Genomic DNA, 20626 nt, shown 5'->3' on the forward strand with positions numbered 1-20626 from the left:
ATTTCACATAGCCTCATCTAGTTTCCCCACTAACTCAGGTGAGGGTGGACGGTCTTTCACTTTGCGTAGTCTCAAGTGTTTTTACCTGATGAATGAGATGGAAGGACTAGATCGCCTTTAAAATCCTTTCAGTAACAAATGTATCTTTTATTTTCTCCCTTTACAATAAGATTGTACCCAACATTTTGTAAGGAAGGTGTTTTGAAGTTACAAAAACCCCAATGAAGTTATGTTATTAAACTGATTAAAAAAAAAAAAAAATCCACTGCTGTTGAATAGGGTCTGACTCGGAGGAATCCTGTAGGCAGAGTAGAACAGCTCCAAAGGGTTTCCAAGACTGTGAATCTTTATGGAAGCAGTTACATGTTTCTCCTACAAAGCAGTTGTTGTGTTTGAACTGCTGACCTTCGATTAGCAATCCAATGCTTAATCCACAGTGCTACCAGGGCTCCTATGATATGCGTCTTATGTCTTATCTTACTTATCCTCAGGTGATTTCCTCACAGTGAAGATGGAAAATAGGAAATCACATGGAGTTGACGGTTTCTTAGGTGGCTTCCAGGCTTACGGGAAAGTTCATGCTGGGTGTTGTCTGCTATGGAAGGGCCTCAGTGCTTATATTTTGCATTTTTGAATGGACTATTATGTAAGAAAATATCATTATGCAGACTGATACTTTGTTGTTGTTTTTTGTTTTATTGTGGTAAAAAAATATATATTATTTGCTAATTCAACATGACAATTCAGTGACACTGATTATGTTGATAAATTAACCATCAGTGCTGTTTCCAAATTATTCTTCCACCATTAACAGAAATGTGGCAGTGGTTCTGAGTCCCTAGTTGCTCCTCAGAAATCCTATACTGGGTCGCTATACTGGATCAGGACCCACTCAACAACAGTGCCCCCTAAACAATAGCATCCTCCTTCTCCCTTTCTCCCACTTCTGGTAACTGATAATAAACTTTGGCCAGTATGTGTTTTGCCAAATGTAAATGGAATGATGCAGTATTTGTCCTTTTGTAGCTGACTTATTTCACTCAACAGTGTTTCAAGGCTCATCCATGTTGTAGCATGTATCAGGACTTGATTTCTCTTTATGACTGTATTTCCCTGTACAGATTATGCTACATTTTGTTTTTCTGGTCATCTATTGATGAATTTTTAGGTTGTTTACACTGTTTGACTATTGTAAATTGTGCTGCAATGGACATATTGTACAAGTTTCCGTTTGCTTCCATGCTTTCACTTGTTTTAGGTTATATCTCTAGGATTGGGATTGCTTCCTGGGTCATATGACAATTCTATAATTAGCATTTTGTGGTGATAGTGTGCTGTGAGTTGTTTCCAACTCATAGCGACCCTATATAGGGTTTCCAAGGTTGTAAATCTTTACTGGAGCAGAAAGCCTCATCTTTCTCCCGCGGAACGGCTGGTAGTTTCGAACTGGATTGAGGTTATCAGCCAACTCGTAACCACTACGCTACCAGAGCTCCTTTAATTAAAGATAAAAAATGTAAAAAGATCAATAGCTAGGAAAAAGAACACAATTGTGAAACTCATTTCTACACTAGCAGTGGATTTCTTAGATTTCTTCATATACTCGCTGACTTATGTTATTATTATTATTTTTTTATCATAGCCCTCCTAATGGGGGTGAAGTGGTATCTCACTGTGGTTTTGCTTTGTGTTACCCTAGTAATGACTAATGAAGTTGAGTAGCTTTTTGTTTTGTTTTGTTTTATTGTGAATTGTGTGATAGTTTACATGGGAGAACATTAGCTTTACATTCATCCTATCGTATATCATTTCATTTGCCATGCTTACAATCCCCTCCATGCATCATCATCCAACCAAAGAATATATCCTGCAAGTCTGCCCCCCAGTCATCAGCACACAGCCCCTCTCCATCTCTGGGTCTAGAGTCTTCAGCCACTCCATCTTTCCTCATCATCATCTCTGCAGACGTCTCTGGTGTCACTGTTTCTCTGGGTAGGGTCCCGCTCTCTGCTCTTCTCCCTTGATGGTCCCAAGGACCTCCGCTCCTGGACTGCAAAGTCAATCACTCCCCTCCTTTTACTACAAAACATCTACCTTTACATTTCCAACCCTCACAGTCAGTCCTGATAACAGTTATTCACCATTGTACCACAAGAGTCCTATCCCCAGCTCCTTTCATTAGCCCCACCCAGACAGATTGGACCCTACTTAGTGGAGATTCTACCTTCCTCCACACCCTCTGGATCTAGGCTCCCTCTTAAAAGCTTGTAAGCCAGTCACTTCTTGCCTTTGTAGCGCCTCCCATTTTGGGTAGCCAATGTCCAAGTTGCCCATCCCTGTCAACCCTGTGTATTTAAGGAGTGGGAATGATCCTTGCTAGAAAAATTTGTTCCTTCTTTTGAGCTACTGCATCCATAGGTGTAGGTCAAGTTCATGAAATTATAATTTGAGCAGCTTTTAATGGGCTTGTTAGCCATTTGTAGTTCCTCTTTGGAGAAATGTCTATTCATGTCCTTTGTCCACTTTTTGATTGGGTTGTCTTTGTTAATACGTATTCTGGATATAAAACTCTAATCAGATATTTGACTCCAAGCAATTTTCTCCCAATATGTAGGATGTTCTTCAATTGGCTGATAAAGTTCTTTAATGCTCCAGACAATAGTTTTGCTTCATTCTTTTTCTTTTAATATTTATCTAGGGTGTATATATGACATTCTCATTATCAAAATGTTGAGTAATTTTGCTTTTGGGATTTGAAAGCATAGGCTTCAGTAGTAGTTTGATTTTAAGCCAGCTAGACAGATGATCTACCACAGCGGGGGAGTGTTTAACTGATTCAGAAAAAAATCAAGAACTGAACATACGGATGACTCTGTGTGTTCAGATATCATTTAATAAACAAACCCCAAACTCATTTTGACTGGATGCAAATAAAGTTTGAGCACTAAGAAGCTCATCTGTAATTTAAAAATCATTTCTTTGGTTTAGACTTGCCTGAGAATTTGTCTTCATTTTTTTCTTAAGCTCACTCTCTCTTTGTCTCTCTCTTTCCTCTCTCCTTGCGCCCCTTTCACCACCACTACCTCCACTACCCCCAGACTTACTTTTTTCTTCCATTTCAACTACATTCTGGCCATGAGAGAATAAAAATAATTATTTCAGGGAATTAGTATTCTGGCATTATTGATATAAATAAGGACCAAGGACAGCAATAAAACAAACAGTGACAATTTTTAACCTAGCTATCAGAGCTGACTATAGACAATCATATGTAGTATTTCACATGTTGATTATGCAGGCCAACAGTCATTGTGTGGTTGTGGCTCCTAAACTGTGTTTAGGAAGGTTCCGTGGATGCCTCTGGCCTCAGTAGTGCTAATTACCATAATCAGTTACTGGGGGCCCTGTCATAGCGTGCGTAATGTCCACTTCCATATCTGATATTTATATCTGCTTGCAACATTGTAAATAGAGTACCTGGTGGCACAGAGTTTGTATTCAACTTTAACCTAAAAATTGGTGTTTCAAACCCACTCAGTTGCTCTGTAGAAGAGAGGCCTAGGGCTCTGCTTCCGTAACCAAGAAGTCCTTATGGAGTAGTTCTACTCTGTAACACATGGAGTCGAGTCATCATGAGTCATCATTGACTTAATGGTGGCAAAGTGATTCAGTACAGCTACACAGTGGCCACGTTAGGATCAGAGCTCAGCTTTTGTGAATGCCATTCCATTGCTTGAAACTATTATGCCTCTCTGGTTATATTGTCACTGGAGCTTATCATTTGGATATAATAACTCTGGACTAGGGAGAATTTGAGTCCTGGTGTGGCACTGTGGGTTAATGTGCTAGGCAGCAAAGTTGGTTTGAACTACAAAGTCAGCAGTTCAAGCTCACCAGCCAGTCTTGGGTTGGAACTGACTCAATGGCACATAACAACAACAACAGGGAGGATTTAGATGTCATCGGGTTACCCAGCAGGCTGCCATGCTAGGAAGTGAATTAGAGGGTGAGAGAAATACTTTAAGGGTACCATACCTCATAGTAAAGGAGCTCTGGTAGCGTAGTGGTTGCGAGTTGGGCTGCTAATCTCAAGGTCAGCAGTTCGAAACTACCAGTGGTTCCATGGGAGTAAGATGAGGCTTTCTGCTCCTGTAAAGATTTATAGCCTTGAAAACCCTATACAGGGTAGCTGTGAGTCAGAACTGATTCCATGGCACATAACCACCACCACCTCTTAGTAAAGTACATCTTTCAAGTTGCACTTTGAAGTAGTTTGCTAGAAAGCACTGGTCCATCCTAGAGTGCAGTGTTGAAAGAATTGAAAGAAAGGCATGTAGATGATTGTCAGACAGTTTGTCTTCCTCATTAGTAGTGTAGGAAAGTGTGAAAGTGGGGAGCATGTGAGATAGATGACCCCAGATTGTATAAACATTTACCACACATATATTGATTTATATGCATAAATATTTTCTTCTTGTACTTGAGTCAGATCCAGACATTTATCCTTGAAATAGATTTTTGACCCTTGCATGTTGCTAAGTTGATGGATCTAGTGTTGTACTGAGTCCGAGGACTGGCAGTGAGGCAGTTTCCAGGGCAACACCTTCTGTTCTGTGCACGATGGGGGCCCAAGGGACAGGACCATTGTGCTTCATGAGCAATGTGCCTTTTGCTTTAGTGAGAAATCCTTTTACTAAAGTCTTTGTGAACTCTGAAGGTCTTTGTGTCGAAAGCTTAGAAAAGAAAAGCATGAATTTAGAATCATATCATTTTATATTAGGTCTGTAAATTGACCTCAATTTAATTTTTCTGAACTAGTGATTTGACTTATTTGCTGCTTTAATATAGTGAAAAGCAGTTTCAAGAAAAAAATAAGATAAAAACCCAGGTTGTTACAATATGAGGGTGCTTCAAAATTCATGGAATAATGGGATTAAAAGATAATGGGATTCTTCCATGAACTTTTTGAAACCCCTGCGTGTATCTTCATCAAGACTCTGTGATAGAACCATTCACGTCTTTTATTGGGTTTTGGTTCTTCAAAAGAAAAAAAAAAAAAAAAAGACATGCTAATTGAAACCCAATATCCATTTTACATGCAAATCTAAAAAATTATGCCCCGTGAAATGTTGGCTCTGTCATTTTAAGATCATGAACTCATTTCCTACCTATCCATAAAAAAAAAATTTTAAACTATGTTGAATTTTATGGTATAAATAGCTTCAGTATTATCCTTCTCATTAGCTTCCTATCAGCTTCTGGAAAACCAAGTCTCTAGGTCTGGGGAAGGGTAGAATTGGACAGGACAGGATATTGACAGATGCTCACCAGGAAGAGGGAAGGCTGACCTAATACTGGAAATGTGAGGGCATAGGAAATATGAGCAGATGGCAGATTGTACAGGGACTGGACATGGACCAGGGTAGAATAACAGCATGCCTTTACAGAGTTTGCATATGACATCTCTAAGCTGTTTTATGGACTCCTGGTGTGGCACTGTAGGATAAGCACTGGACCACAAAGTCGGAGGTTCAAACTTAACCAGCCGCTCTTCAGAAACCCAGTACTGGGTTGTTGTGAGTCGGAACTGGCTCAACAACACTTAACAACAACAACAACAAGCTCTGTTATAAGGGTTTAACCTAGTGAACATTTTCTAGCTGTCTTCAAACTTACAAAGTGTTTGTAAACAAGAAAGGCATTTCATATCACTCTTTGCTGGCAATGTGAGTTGAGGAAAGGGATCAGAAAATATGGTAAGAGTGGGACTATAAGCTTAGAATTTGCTATTGAAGGTTATTTAGAAACAAATAATAGCTATTTGAGTCAGGGTCTGTGCAGGGAAAATTAAATTTAGAAACCAGGGAGTGAGTGAGAGAACCTCCAGATGTCCTTTGGAGTCAATGAGTATATGGCAACTTAAGTGTGTCAGTGGTCTGTGTGGTTTCTGCCAGGAGGGATGGAGCTCATGGTCCTAAGATGGCTACAACTTTGGCTATGAAAGGTTAACTTTTACAGGGTGAAGGAAAAACCCAGAAAACTTTCCAAGTATTTTTGTTAGGTTTTGTTTCATAGATGAATGGAGAGAAAAGGACCACATATTGAATTTATAGACTTAGCCATCGCCTAAAAGCATCAATATTGTGGGAAGAGCAAAGCAGTACTGTTAAAGTTCCTTGAAGGGGCTAAGCTTCTGAACAGTGTATGTTTTCAAGGATAATTTAATTACAGAGAATTAAAAGGAAAAGCTTGAATTCAGAATGATTATTTTCTAAAGAACACCCAACTTTATAAAAAGTGTATCATTGCAGATGTTGGTTGGTTGTTTTTAAATTGAACTAAATACAATTGGAGATTGCTTTTTGTGTTTTAGTTTTCACATGCTAGCACTATTTTTCAAATGTTTTCTGTAAAGTGTTTGGCAGTTATGAGATTTTTAAATGTATACTCCCTGTGCCCCAAACAGTGCAACACATGGTGGTAATGGTGGTTTTATTCCTCAACTAGCCACAAAGCCCAGTTACCACACCATTGCAGAGATACACTTTTTCATAGTCTCTTGTGTACCAAATATACCATCAATCAAACTATAATGTGAAAATGTGTTCTCATAGGAAAGTCAGAGCTGTGGAAATAGACCCTGCTGTCTCTTTTCCCTTTACCCCTCTCCTTTTCCCCAATACAAATACAAACATCAAGGTTGCTATAAAAGAATCAGTTTCCCTTTTTAATTCAGTGGGTAGCCAGCCATTAACATGAAGGGGAAAGTCACAATTTAGGAAGAATTTATATAAATATGGACTACACAGTGTCTTTTTTTTTTTGTTAAAGTTTTTATTATGAATTGAATGATAGTTTACATGGGAGAACATAAGCTTTACACTCATCCTATCGTATTTCACTTCATTGCAATGTTTACAATCCCCTTCATGCGTCATCATTCAACAGTATTTGCTTCTGGGTTTTTTTGGATCTACACTAAACACTCAGGAATATACAATCATTCAAACACCCAAAGAGCTTACTGCAAACCTTCCCCCTGCCGCCAACACACAGCCCCTCTTCCTCCATGAGTCTGGAGTCCCCAGCCGCTCCATATCTCCATGTCATCATCTCTGCGTCCATCTCTGGAATCGCTGCTTCTCTGAATAGGGTCCCACACTCTGCTCCTGCTCTTCTCACTTGATGGTCCCGGGGTCCTCTGCTCCTGGACTGCAAGATCAACCACTCCCCTCTTTTTGCTACAAAACCTCTACCTTAAAGTAGCAATAATTGCAATCTGTCATGATAACAATTACTATTGAACCACAAGAGTCTTATCCCCATCTCCTTTCACCAGCCACATCTAGACAGGTTGAAAACCACTCAGTGGATTTCACTTCCCCTGCACCCTCTGAAACTAAACTCCCTCTTGAACATTTGTAAGCTAGTCACTTTGTGCTGTTATAGGTCCCCCTCCCCCATTTTAGGTAGCCAACATCTAAGTTGCCCATCCCTATCAACCCTGTGTACAAAGGAGATGAGAATGATCATTCTAAACAGTATCTTTTGTGACTGAAAGATATTTTGATTCCAAGGGCTTCTTAAGTCATTATTGGGCAAAAACAGAAATAAACTAGGCAAGAGACTTTCACACTGTTGTTTCTCCATGGTTTAAACCTTAGATTTCAACAGAAAGTTAACAAATTATGAATTATCATTATTATTTTTTAAAGCTGTTTTCTTTAGTCACTTTCACTTGCTGTGCTAGGATTGTCTTAAGAGTTACAGTAAAGATGGGTCTGGTGAAAAGAGATGGGGATAAGATTCTTATGATTCAATAGTGAGTAATTGTTATCATGACTAACTGCGACTGTCATAATTGTAAGGGTAGAAGTTTTGTAACAAAAATGGGGGAGTAGTTAATCTTACAGTCCAGAAACAGAGGACCGTAGGACCATCAAGGGAGAAGAGCACAAGTGGAATGCAAGACCTTATACAGAGAAGCAGAGACACCAGAGATGGAGGCAGAGATGGGGGCATAGAGAGAGGGAGCAGCTGAGGACTCTAGATTCATGGGAAGAGTGGGACTAAGAGATTGTGGCCAGGAGGCAGACTTGCAGAATGTGCCCTTTGATTGTGTAAATTATTATATATGCCTGAGTATTAAAAAAAAGAGCTAAAATGAATAGAGAGAAGGACTGTTAACTAATGGTACATGGAGGGGATTATAATCATTATAATGAAACAAGGTGTATGATTTGTTGAATCTAAAATGGATGATCTGCCCTGTAAACTTTCACTCAATTCACAATAAAAACCTTAAAAAAGAGAGAGAGAGAGACTCAGTAAAGAAAGAACAGCAAAATCAGAGAATTTAGCAAAGCAAAAGGCATAATCATTGACATAGTATGATCTAATATACAAGTTATTTGCTCCCTTCTTTCCTTTCACTTCTACCCTGAAATATTCATTGGGAAATAGTATAGATATAGATGTGGATGTATCCTATAGATACACCACAGCCTAAACAAAATGGTTAGCTGCTGCCGTCCAGTGCGCTCTGACTCTTGGCAACCCATCCCACATACAACAGAACAAAGAGTTTTCTGTCCTGTGCCAGCTTCACAGTCATTGGTGTGTTCAAGTTCATTGTCGCAGCCACTGTACACTGTATATGAAGGGAGCTTCAAAAACGGTTGTGGAAATGTAAAATGAAATGATAGGGAATTTTTCTTTGAACTTTTGAAGCCCCCACCCCCCTGTATTTCCTATGAAGAGGCTCATCTTCAGCACTGTAGTAGATAATAGGCTGTTGTGATTCATACGGTTTTCATTGGCTGATATTCAGAAGTAGATCCTCAGGCTTTTCTTACTGACTTACCTTTTTTTCTTTCTTATAAGTCTGTCTTTGTCTGTAAGCTCTTCTAAGACCTGTTCACCATGGGTGACCTAGTTGGTATTTAAAATACCAGTGGTATCGTTTTCAGCAGCATGGCAGCATGCAGGCCAACACAGTACAACAAACTGAAAGAAGGCTTGTTGTTGTTGAGTGCTGTCGAGTTGTTTCTGACCCATAGCGACCCTGGGTTCCCAAGGAGCAGCTGGTGAACATGAACCCAAAAGAAGGATTGTTGTTGTTGTTAAGTGCCGTTGAGTTGGTTCCGACCTATAGTGACCCTGTATAGGGTTTCCAAGGAGCAGCTGGTGAGCTTGAACCGCCGACCTTACAGTTCAAATAGCTTTGCAGTCTGGTGCATTAGCCCACAGTGCCACCCCAGGACTCCAAAAGAAGGGCGATGGGAGTAAAATTGGTTAGCATTAAAGTTTCCCCACAGTTCTTCCTTAAGCAATACCTTGTTGTTGTTGTTAAGTGCTGTCGAGTTGGTTCCGACCCATAGCAACCCTGAGCAGGGTTTCCAAGGCTGTAAATCTTTACGGGAGCAGAAAGCCTCATCTTTCTTCCGTGGAACAGCTGGTAGTTTCGAACTGCTGACCTTCTGGTTTGCAGCCCGATTCGTAACCACTACGCTACCAGAGCTCCTTTAAGCAATACCTGGAAAGGCCTAAAACCTTTTTTTTCCTCTCCCAAGGATTCCTATGTGAATGTGAAAGAAAGACAATATTTACACGTAAATGCAAAATATGAGGGGTTTTTGTTTTCTTTTAGGTGAAATTCTCTTTTGTATTTTAGCTTTGGGGTTTACACACTTTGTTCCTGGGCAATTGTTGGTGTTCCAATTCTTATGTTGTAACAGAGGGAGATGAGAATAAGATGCCATCCTTCTAGCTGCCAACAAATATGCACATTAACAATAATTGTGGATAATTGTGCTCTGCCTTGTCCCAGAGATAGATTCTAAATGCATTTTTTGCATACTTTGTTATATAGAGTGGATTATCATATAATTTATCGCCAAGGTTTTTTTTTTTTCTTTTTTTCTTGTTTTTTCCCTTTAATCTGGGGTGAAAACAGACAGGACAGGACCCAGGAACTTGGCATATTACAGGCACATCCAGATGCGAGGTCACTTTAGTGAGAACGTTTAACATGTGTTGCATTTGCCGTACATCCTGGAGGACAGGAACTGCCAACTATTCATCTTTGTATTCCCAAACTCAGTAACAACTGGCAGATTCTAGGTGCTTAGTGAATATTTATTGATTCAAGGAGGAAGGAATTAATTATGGAAGGTTGATCTTGTATTTAAAATGTGCCTTTTTTTCTGTTTTGCTATAGCTGGTAATCCTGCCGTCATCAAATATGAGGAAAAAACTCCAAAACCAACATTTTCGAATGGTTCCTCAGGATCCTTATATGTGAAACCTTTGGTACCCAGAGGTCATGTTCACTTATTAAAAACTCCTCAAAAAGGTATGGCTCCCATTGTGCATAGAAGAAGGAAGATAGGCCTTTGTGTACAGTCTTTGGTTTGTAAGAAGTTAAATTTTTAACAATTAGGTTTATGGTATATTTAACAATTATTTGTGAAAAGAGTGTTGAAAAGTAGATAATAATAATTTTTTTATACTGAGGGAGCAGTTCCTTTTCTGAGAGTCTGTTGGTTCTAGCACTTAAACGTGACACATATAAATCAATAAGCAGCACAAAGAAAGAAGATGAAAATAAAAAATAAAACATCTAAAGTTAAATTTATCCAAAGGTAGTGCTTCAGATTAGTGACTTTGCAATAATAAAAATGCGTAGTATATTTCCTACCTGACTAGTTGGTTAATGTTTATTTCTATTCTTAGTGTATGCGGCACAAGAAGTTAAGTCAAAAAGTATTACTAATAGGGTTCCAGTTCATACGTGCACAAGTTTATCCCAAACAAAATGTCTTAAACATGTTTTCTGCCTTCAGTGCATGACTGCAGACAAGTTCTCTCAGTAATACACTTGCCTTAATTTCATTAGGATGTTTTTAAAATGAAAGAATACTTTTGTGCCATGTAAAAAATGATTTTGAGGTCAAAGCTAATAACAGTCTTTTAAGAAATAAAACTGAAGTAGATATCTTCCTAAATCAGGGAAGCTTTGTGACAAATTTTTGGAATGCAACCTCACCTAAAACAACAGGTTTTTGGTGGATCAAGTGCTTAAAGGAAGGTTGGGAAGCTATAAAATATAAAAATGATGACCTGAGGCAGAGAGGTCAGCTCAGAAGGTTGATAAGTCGACTGTTTCGGGGATTCCAAAGTGATCGTCTTGGTAGATATTTTGGAAGGACACAATATGATCACAGGGGGCTTATTAAGAAGATATTTTAAGAAAATTGAAATCTGCCTTGGTAAGAAAAAGGATAGGAAAGTTCCACTTAGGAATTTTTTTTCCCATCATGACAATGAACCTGCTCATTCTTCAGTGGTAAGAAGGACTGTCCTATAAGAGCCCTACAGCTCAAAACTCAAAAGACTATTTATAAGGACTATGACTTGGGGCCCCTGAGGATGTCAAAAGTTCTATGGTGATGTGGTATAACTCAAACAGCACAGAATTCTAGGGGGAAGGATTAGAGAGATGGAAACACCACCTTCAGAAATGCTTAGATTTAGATGGAGGATCTGCTGAGAAACAATAGCTTCACATTTTTATTTATTTATTTCAATATTTTTTGTTTAATAAAAGGTTTCTATAATTTTCTTTGATTTACTCTTGTATACTTCATAGGCAGCATATCCAGGCAACTTTACCACTGTCGATCTGAAGCACCTCAAAAGTTTTATGTTTACTGAACTTAAAGATTACCAACGAAAGAATAATTGTGAATGATAACACAGAAATAAACAGCCTTTTTTAATCTTAGCGCCATCACCAACCACTTTTGCATTTTCTTCCATTTTTTTTTCCTCTGCATGTATACATGGTTTTGTTTATGGATGATGATACACTTGGGTACTATAGAATAAGCACTCAAATGCAAGGTCAGTGGTTCAAACTCACCAGCGGCTCCTTGGAAACCCTATACAGGTTCTGTATAAGTCAGAATGGACTCAATGGCACTTCACAACAATAATCCACACACAGTAACTGAAAATAAACATTGTCCGACTCTGATGTAAAGGTAACTTTCAGAGAATTTAGAATGTCAAGATTCCACTGAAAACTTGATAAAATAGGGAAATCCAGTATGCTCAAGTGCCTCCCTGTTGAATTCATAAGGTTTTTTGTTTGTTTGTTGTTTTTAAATCCCCTCCATGCATCACTATTCAACATTTGCTTCCATTCCCACTGTTTTATTTGTTTTGTTTTTTCAAGAATGTATAACCATTCAAAAACCAAAGGGTACACCCCACATACCTGCTGCCCAGCAAATTCATAAACCTTTACATCACAGAGACTTTGAGTAGGAATCATTGCTTTTCACATAAATGGCCACGTATTTTAAAAGAGATTATCATCTCTGTAAAATTCCACAGAGAGAATGTAGTAGCTATTCTAACTATTGAGCCAAAGGTGAATTTGCCTTAGAAATGACTGTTTCATGTCAGGTTTTCTTATAGTGACTTAACTTTGTAGCTCTGTACCTATTCCTAATCCTGGTTGCTCTTTATATTCTGTCAATTTGTACACAATCCTTAAGTATTTGTTTCTACATAACTAAATAGCAAATGAAATGGATGAACACCTGGCAATTTCTGAAATCACGCACAAGTGGGTGTCTTTCACAAACTTTGACCTCATTTACTCTGTCAACAGGAATGTGCTGTTGAGTTGGTACCAACTCATAGCGACCCTGTATAGGGTTTCCAAGGAGCAGCTGGTGAGCTTGAACTGCCTACCTTGCAGTTCAAAGTGACCTTGCAGTCCAGCGCATTAACCCACAGCACCATATCAGGACTCTGTCAATAGGAATAACAATCATTATATGCTTAGTGGGCTCCTGGTGTGGTGCTGTAGAATCAGCGTGGACTGCTAACCACAAGGTTAGCTGTGCAAACCCACCAGCTGCTCCTTGGAAATCCTATACAGGGTCTCTGTGAGTTGGAACCAACTCCAAGGCATTTCACAACAACAATGTGCTTAGTAAGCATGATTTTGGTACTATTAGAATTTGAATTTCAGCTGTTCTTGACTGAAAAAGTAAGGCAGGTTGTTCTATTAAAGATGATTATGTTTAATTTTTTAAAAGATGACTACATCACCCTTAAACGATTATTTGGAATATAATTTTATATTTAGAATGTGCTTGATAAAAATGTATTGATCTCAATGGCATTTCCCACCTGAAACCTGAAGTGTTGTAGTATTGTTTTTGAAAATAAAGTAACCTTTATTTCTAAAATGATTTATTTTTTGCATTACGTTTCATTAAAACATGCATTTTATACTTTTTTAAAATTGTAGGTTCTTCAAGAAAAACTGCATTTACAGCTTTCAATACAGGTGAGTAACCACTTTAAATTTGATACGGAAAAAGAATCTTTTTATATTTCAATTTGTCAGTATGCAAGTAAATATTTAAGTTTATATGCAGTGTTTTTCATTGATTCACTTTATAAATAGAATTTCAGGTCTATGGAATAAACATAATGATATTGTAGACCAAGTGTAGCATTAGTACTTGGTAAGCATGATTGGCAAACCATTTGATGCATAAAAGGACATGTTATTAATAACAAGTTTCGTTTTTAAAAAAATGATTCTGTTAACATGATCTTAAATGAGCTAGAAAATATACCTTTTTCAAGATAAACGATACTCTAAAACTTGAGTTGTTATGTATTCTCTGAAATCAGGCTGAAACTCCTTTTCACATTCCTCTCTGTCTTTGTATTTTTTTCACACTGTTTAATTTTTTCTATTAAACATAATTTGAATCTGTCTCCAAGGCAGCTTGCAGCCTCTCCTATTTGAAATGCAACAGAGAATCAAGAAACTTTGTCTCTCACGAAGCTATATAAGGTTTTGTACAATGTATTCACTACAATTCATATATTTATCTATAGCTTCTCAGGTCCCCCAGCACTACCTACATTCTTTTAGATGCAGGAGTAAAACAGTTATATGGCTTCTAAGTCTAGAACACACATCGCAGAGAGACAGTAATATTATATCACACTGACTAAATCCTATTCATTCACTTTAACAATGTCAGGTGTTAAGGATGCAGTGGAGAGCCACAAATAAAACAAGATACCTGTCTTCAGGGATCTTACTGAGTAGTCCAAGAATTGCACACGTAAATGTAAAATCACAATTGCGATGAGTTCAAGGTAGAGGAGGGACTGTATGTTACCATGAGAGATCCAGTAACTGGATGGGATCTAGTGAGGAAAACCTGGCAGGAGACATACATTTGTGAGCCCCCTGTGTATAGGTAGTAATTAAATCACTGAACTGTTTTAAATTTCTGACCCATAATATTTTTCTCCTAATATTTAAGAGAAAAAGATAATTTGTAGAATGGCTTTGTTTATTAGGAAACCAGGTAACCATTATCTGAAAGATTATTCCTGTTCTTTTCAATATTTATTATGTACTATTCCTTTTTTTATTGCGATACAATTCACAAACTGTATGTAAATTCACCCATTTAAAGTGTATAATGAAATGAATTTTAGTATATTCATAGCCATCACCACAATCAATTTTAGAACATTGTTATCACTCCATACAGAAACTTCATAATTATTAGCAGTCACTTTTTTCCCCAGTCCTCCAGCCCTATGCAACCACTGGTCTACCTTCTATGTCTAGATTTCCCTTTTCTGAACATGTAAATGAAATTGTGTAATACGTGGTCCTTTGTGACTTGAACTCCTTTCACTTAACATTTTCAAGGTTCATTCATGTTGTAGCAGGTATCAATATTTCTTTTGATTGCTGACTTACATTTCATTGTGTAGATAAGCAACATTTTATGTATCCATTCATCAGTTGATGAACATTGGTGTTTCCATCTTTTGGCTATTACGTATAATGCTCCCCAAAACGTTCATATAGAAGTTTGTGTGTGGGCATTTTCATTTTGCTTGTGTATAATATACCTAGGAATGAAATGTAGGATCATATGGTGATTCTGTTTGAGGAACTGCCAAACTAGTTTCCAAAGCAGCTCCACTATTTTACATTATCACCCACAATGAATGAGGGTTCCAAATTCTCCACTGGGCATTAAGTGGTATCTCATTGTGGTTTTGATTTGCATTTTCTTATGATTAATGGTATCAAGTATCATTTCATTTGCTTATTGGATATATTATATCCTCTTGAAGTAATATCTATTCACTACTTTTGCCTGGTGTTAAATTAGGTTGTTGCATTCTAAGATTTCTTTATATAGTCTAGAAAGAAGTCTTTAATTAGATAATATGATTTGCAAGAAAATTTCTGCCATTCTATGACTTGTCTTTGCTTTTTCTGATGGTGTCTGTCCTATAAGCAACAGTGTTTTTATTTTGATGTTGTCATTTACCTATTTTTTTCTCCTGTTGTTTGTGTTTTTGGTGTCACTAAGAAATTCTGGCCTAATTCAAGGTCACAAAAATTTATGTCTATGTTTTCTTCAAGGGTTTTGCCATTTTAGCTTTTACACTTACATCTTTGATCTGTTTTGAATCTTATTCTTGTAGATGATGTAAGGTAGGGGTCCAACTTTATTCTTTTACGTTTGAATATCCACTTGTCCTAGCACCATTTGTTTAAAACACTATTCTTTTCTCATTGAAATGTCTTAATCTCGTTGTTGAAAATTAATTGAAAAAAAAAAATAAGCAATTTTTTAGACTCTTTAAGTTATATTCCATTTCACTATATGTCTCATCTTTCCAATTACTACACTGTCTTGATTACTGTACTCTCATACTAAGTTTTAAAATTAGGAAGTATGAATCGACTATTCTAGGAACTTTATATTTCCATGTGAATTTTAAGATCTCTGTGTCAGTTTCTATAAAGAAGGCAGATTAAGTTGTTTGATCCATGAACATGAGACATGCAGTCATTTCATTAGGTCTGCCTTCATTTCTTTCAACAATGTTTTGTAACTTTCAGAATTTAAGTTTTACATTTATTTGTTAAATAATATTTCTTGCATATGACTTCTTTGATTTAGAAACTTATTATTGATACTATTTACAGTGAAGTGCATGATAAATAAATTTATTGATATACCCATTTTAATCTAAATTAAACATAAAACTTATACAGTATTTATGTCTCAAGTTTTTGGTCATGAGAACGATCATAAAACGTATCTCTTCTGACATGCATAGTGAATAATAATATTCAAAATACATCTTTTTTCCATTATAGAGAAAAACTATTAGCTTTAGAAATTTTCCTCTTATTTTAATCAGTGCTCTAATAAATTTAGTTAAAAAAAGATATATTTTAACTAGTCAGCATTGCCATTTAATTTAGATTATGTGATACGTTCATGTGTTTCCTGGAAATCATGACTGTAACTTCTTTTCAACCTGCTGGGTAGTTATCATCATGATTTAAGATTAATCTGGCAGTAAGATGAGCTTGCTGAAGAAAGTCACTCTGTTTTATTTTTAGAGGAATAACTTCCATGCTAAAAATTAGTGTCCAAACTGGCAATAACTTTGAATGTATTCTATCTCTTGAATATTAGTTGTGGGTGGTTTGGTTTGGGTTTTAGTTTATAATTAAAAAGGTTGAACTAGATTATCTGTAAGGTTTCTCTCTGACATAACATCATTATTGTTAAAGTGCCATTGAGACAGTTCTGACTCATAGTGACCCTGTATAGGGTTTTCAAGGAATAACTGGTCGGTGAGTCTGAACTGCTGACCTTGTGGTTCAGTTCTTATCTTCCAGCACCACACCCTGACATAACAGTGACTGTAAATTACCATGACTTTCTTCACATTCTTCTGTCAAAGAGTCATACTTTATATGATACAAAAGATATTGCCTCCACAAATAAACATGTTTCTCTGAATATTAAATTACAATAGTGGCTTTGAGATTTTTTTTTTTTAGCAACAGACATTTGTGAAAATTATAATTACCAGTGTTATATCTTTTAATTTTAATAAGATAATCGTTTTTAACTGTAGTTGTTGTTGTTAAGTGCCATCGAGTTGGTTCCAACCCTTAGCGATCCTGTATAGAGTTTCTGAGGAGCACCTGGTGAGCTTGAACCACCACCTTTGTGGTTCAAACGGACTTTGCAGTCAGGCTAATTAATGTTCATAGTGCCATACCAGTATTCCTTTAATTATAGGAGTTTGCAAATTTTCAAAAAGTCTAGCCTGGAGATATTTAGATATCACCCTTTTTAATTAACTTGTTACTTTAAATAAAATTTAAATAATCTTATATTCTGTTTTGTTACTTGTAATGCTGCTGCATTTACCATATACAACATTTAACTTGTTCTTGTGAATATTTGGGGGATTTTCTTTATCACAGTCATAAAAATGATTCTTTCAAAGAATCTAGAAATTTCTTGTGATAGATTTATATATGTGTATCAATGAGTCAAAATATATATCTATCAATGAGTCAAAGCATCTGTATAGTTGAAGTCATTTGACTCAATAACCAAATTGTTTTCCCAAAGTTTCATATCAGTTTCTACCATGTCTAACAACATAAAAGACTGCTGGCTTTACCAAAACCTGGTTAACCTTGGGCATTATTTTTTAAATTATTGGCATTGTTTTGGTCTAACCTTTAATCAGATATTTAAAAGAATTTCATATCTCTTAAGACAGTGAAGAGAAGAGCAGGAAGAAAAAGGACTTTTAAAGCACTGGATAAGGTTATATGTCTTGGTCTTGTCACTTTCTATTTGTGTCTTGCCTTTGGCCTCTCCAAGTCTCAAATTTCTCATTTGGAATATCGGAATAATCTTGACCTCATAAAATTGTACAAAAGGCTCTCAAATAATAGCTGCTTCTGCTGTTATGGATAGTAGTGATGATAATCCTTTCCATTGTTTGCATAATTCAAGTGGTTTCGTTTTATGATTCTTTTCCAGGAAGTTGATTGCTTTCAATTCTTAAAAGAACCACAAACACCACTTAAAGTCAAGAACCATCCTCCTGGCAACTAACTGTTGTAATTTATTTACAGATTATGGTGCTGTAAGATTCTAGCCAACATTGTCTTTAATTAAAACTTGTCTTAATGTTTGTAAGGAAGATACCACAAATACCACTGTAAACTATTATTACCTTGGCTCTGTGACACACTAAAGCTGTTTGGGATCGCAAAGACATCAGAGTCGTACTTATCCAGTTCCCTGGATAGATCATCAGTATCAGATGCCATGTCATCAATAAAATACACTGCTCCTTCCATACCCACCTAGGAAATACAAAACAGGAAGGCAGGTTGCTTTCTACATTCCCTGCACTGCTTTTTTCCCCCTCAAATGGTGGGAAATGACTTAAGAATGGCAAGCTTGCTGTGATGAAATAATTTGAATATTGCCAGGGTTTTTGTCTGGTGAGAGTTTAGATGAGCCTGTCTTTCATGCTTGTTTATGATTATCCTAAATTTCCTCATGTATTCTTTTTTTTTTCTTTTAAGGTTTTTATTGTGGATTGAGTGAAAGTCCTCAAGGCAGATCATCAGTTTTACATTCAACAAATCATACACCTTGTTTCATTACAATGATTATAATTCCCTCCATGTACCATCAGTTAACAGTATTTCTCTTTACTCACATTAGCTCTAACAAAACAAAACAAAACAAAAAACTCAGGCATATATAATAATTTACACCTCCAGAGGACACATTCTGCAAATATGCCTCCTGGCCACCAGCTCTTAGTCCCTCTTTTCCCATGAATCTAGAGTCCTGAGCCACTCGGCCTCTAGGTAACCCCAGCTCTGCCTCCATCTCTGATGTCACTGCTTCTCTGGATAAGGTCCTGCATTCTGCTTGTGCTCTTCTCCCTTGATGGTCCTAGGGTCCTCTGTTTCTGAACTGTAAGATTAACCACTCTCCTGTTTTTGTTACAAAGCTTCTACCTTTACAGTTGTGACCGTTGCAATTTATCATGATAACAATTACTCACTATTAAATCATAAGAGTCTTATCCCCATCTCTTTTAACCAGACCCATCTAGACAAGATGAAAACTGTTCAGTGGGGACTCTTTCTTCCTTCACACACTCTTAAACTCAACTCCCTCTTAAAACCTTATAAGCCAATCACTTCGTGCCTTTATTGCCCCCTCATTTTAGGTAACCAATGTCTAAGTTGCCCATCCCCACCTACCCTGTATACAGAGGGATAGCATTGATACTTAATGTGAAGACTCCTTCCCTCTCTGTTGGTATTTAGAGTTACTACCTCCATGAGTATAGGTCAGATTCATCAAATTGTAGCAATTTACCCTTGTTTCCTTTATCAAAATATTTTTATTTTTATTTAAATCTTCCTCTAGTCGAGGTCTGATTATCAAGCCATCGAGGCTAGGTCAAATGGGTCCTGTCTGCAAGTTTGGGTGTTCTTGTGCATCTCCCCTCACTTCATATCAACTGGATGCTTCACTCTCAGTCTAGCCCTCTGTGGCTAAGTCCTTATCCATGTGCTCATGTGTCCCCAGGTCTCACTACACTTTGGACCAGCCAGGTCCTTCCTCTTCTCTCTCTCATCTCCAGGTCAACAGTCCTGTGGTTGAATTCAGCCCATTTCTTCATTGCTGCCTTTCCACCTCTTCCACTCACCAATAGACCAATGTGGTATCCAGCAAGCTTACATGCCTGCTCATGTGTTCCCTTTTTGTTTCAGTCTCAGAGGGGAGTTTTTCCTGAAGGAACTTAATGGCTTCCCAGAGAACAACTTGCTTATTCTTGTAGTAGCCAGTCATGCTGACATTTTTGTTTTGTTTTTCCTGCTGATCTTTCTTTGAAAATGTATCTTCTGTCACTCTAGCTGTTCCAGGCTGGTCTACTTGTCCGTTCTAGTGGGAATGCCCACCTCAAAAGGTTCTGTATGGGACTCAGGATTCCACCGAAGGACCTATACTTTGCAAATGCTTTGCAAGAGAACTATTACACTGGGCAAGTTGTAGAACCCCTTTTAGGTAATCCAATCAGTTATAGGCTGAAGATGGGCTTTCACATTTTCTCTAATTATGTTTCCCAACATTCCTTTCTATCCCACTCAAGTGTCTATTTTACAATAGTAGGCAAGGGAAACCAATATTCATAAGACAGTCAAGCATTTTAGTATTATTTCCCCTCTTCAAATTATGTCTAGATCCCTGTATCACAGACCCCTGTTGTTACAAGGTTGAACATGCATCACTCTTTACCTCTGCCCCACTTAGGGCATGCAAACCTGTCTAAGTGTTCCCCTGTCTATCTTGTTCTTCTACTGCCTCCCTTTTCTTGTATTGTCTTCCCCAACACCCGAACTAAACCCCCCACCCCAACCACACCGTTGTGGTTACCTTATATTCCATTAATTCCATTTAAGACAAGTCTATTTTATCCTGTAATCTACCTGACCTTCTCACCACCTGGGTCTCTGTTCCTCTCTGTTTACCTTCTTTCACATTGTAATTGTTTTGATCATAGACTGACCTCCTAGAGCCTCTGTTTCTTATAATTTTATTTTATTCTTGACTCCTCCATTTGTCGATTGAGTTCCAGGTGATGCTGCCACATACGTCATTTTCTGGTTGTTGTCTGTTCTTGTTGGTTATCAGTTCAG

At 37.4% G+C, this 20626-nt stretch overlaps 1 protein-coding gene across 3 annotated transcripts in view; it reads left to right on the forward strand.

Moving 5' to 3' along the window:
* The window catches only part of MTUS1 (microtubule associated tumor suppressor 1), a 158889-nt gene that overhangs the window by 71058 nt on the left and 67205 nt on the right, over window positions 1-20626 (forward strand). For all 3 annotated transcript variants that reach the window (XM_006834461.1, XM_006834462.1, XM_006834463.1), the window contains 2 exons: window positions 10220-10354; window positions 13328-13366. In XM_006834461.1, coding sequence (XP_006834524.1) covers window positions 10220-10354; window positions 13328-13366 — 174 coding nt within the window. The remainder of the gene's footprint in view (window positions 1-10219; window positions 10355-13327; window positions 13367-20626) is intronic.

This window comes from Chrysochloris asiatica, unplaced genomic scaffold (assembly GCF_000296735.1).
Source record: "Chrysochloris asiatica unplaced genomic scaffold, ChrAsi1.0 scaffold00011, whole genome shotgun sequence".
Lineage (NCBI taxonomy): Eukaryota > Metazoa > Chordata > Mammalia > Afrosoricida > Chrysochloridae > Chrysochloris > Chrysochloris asiatica.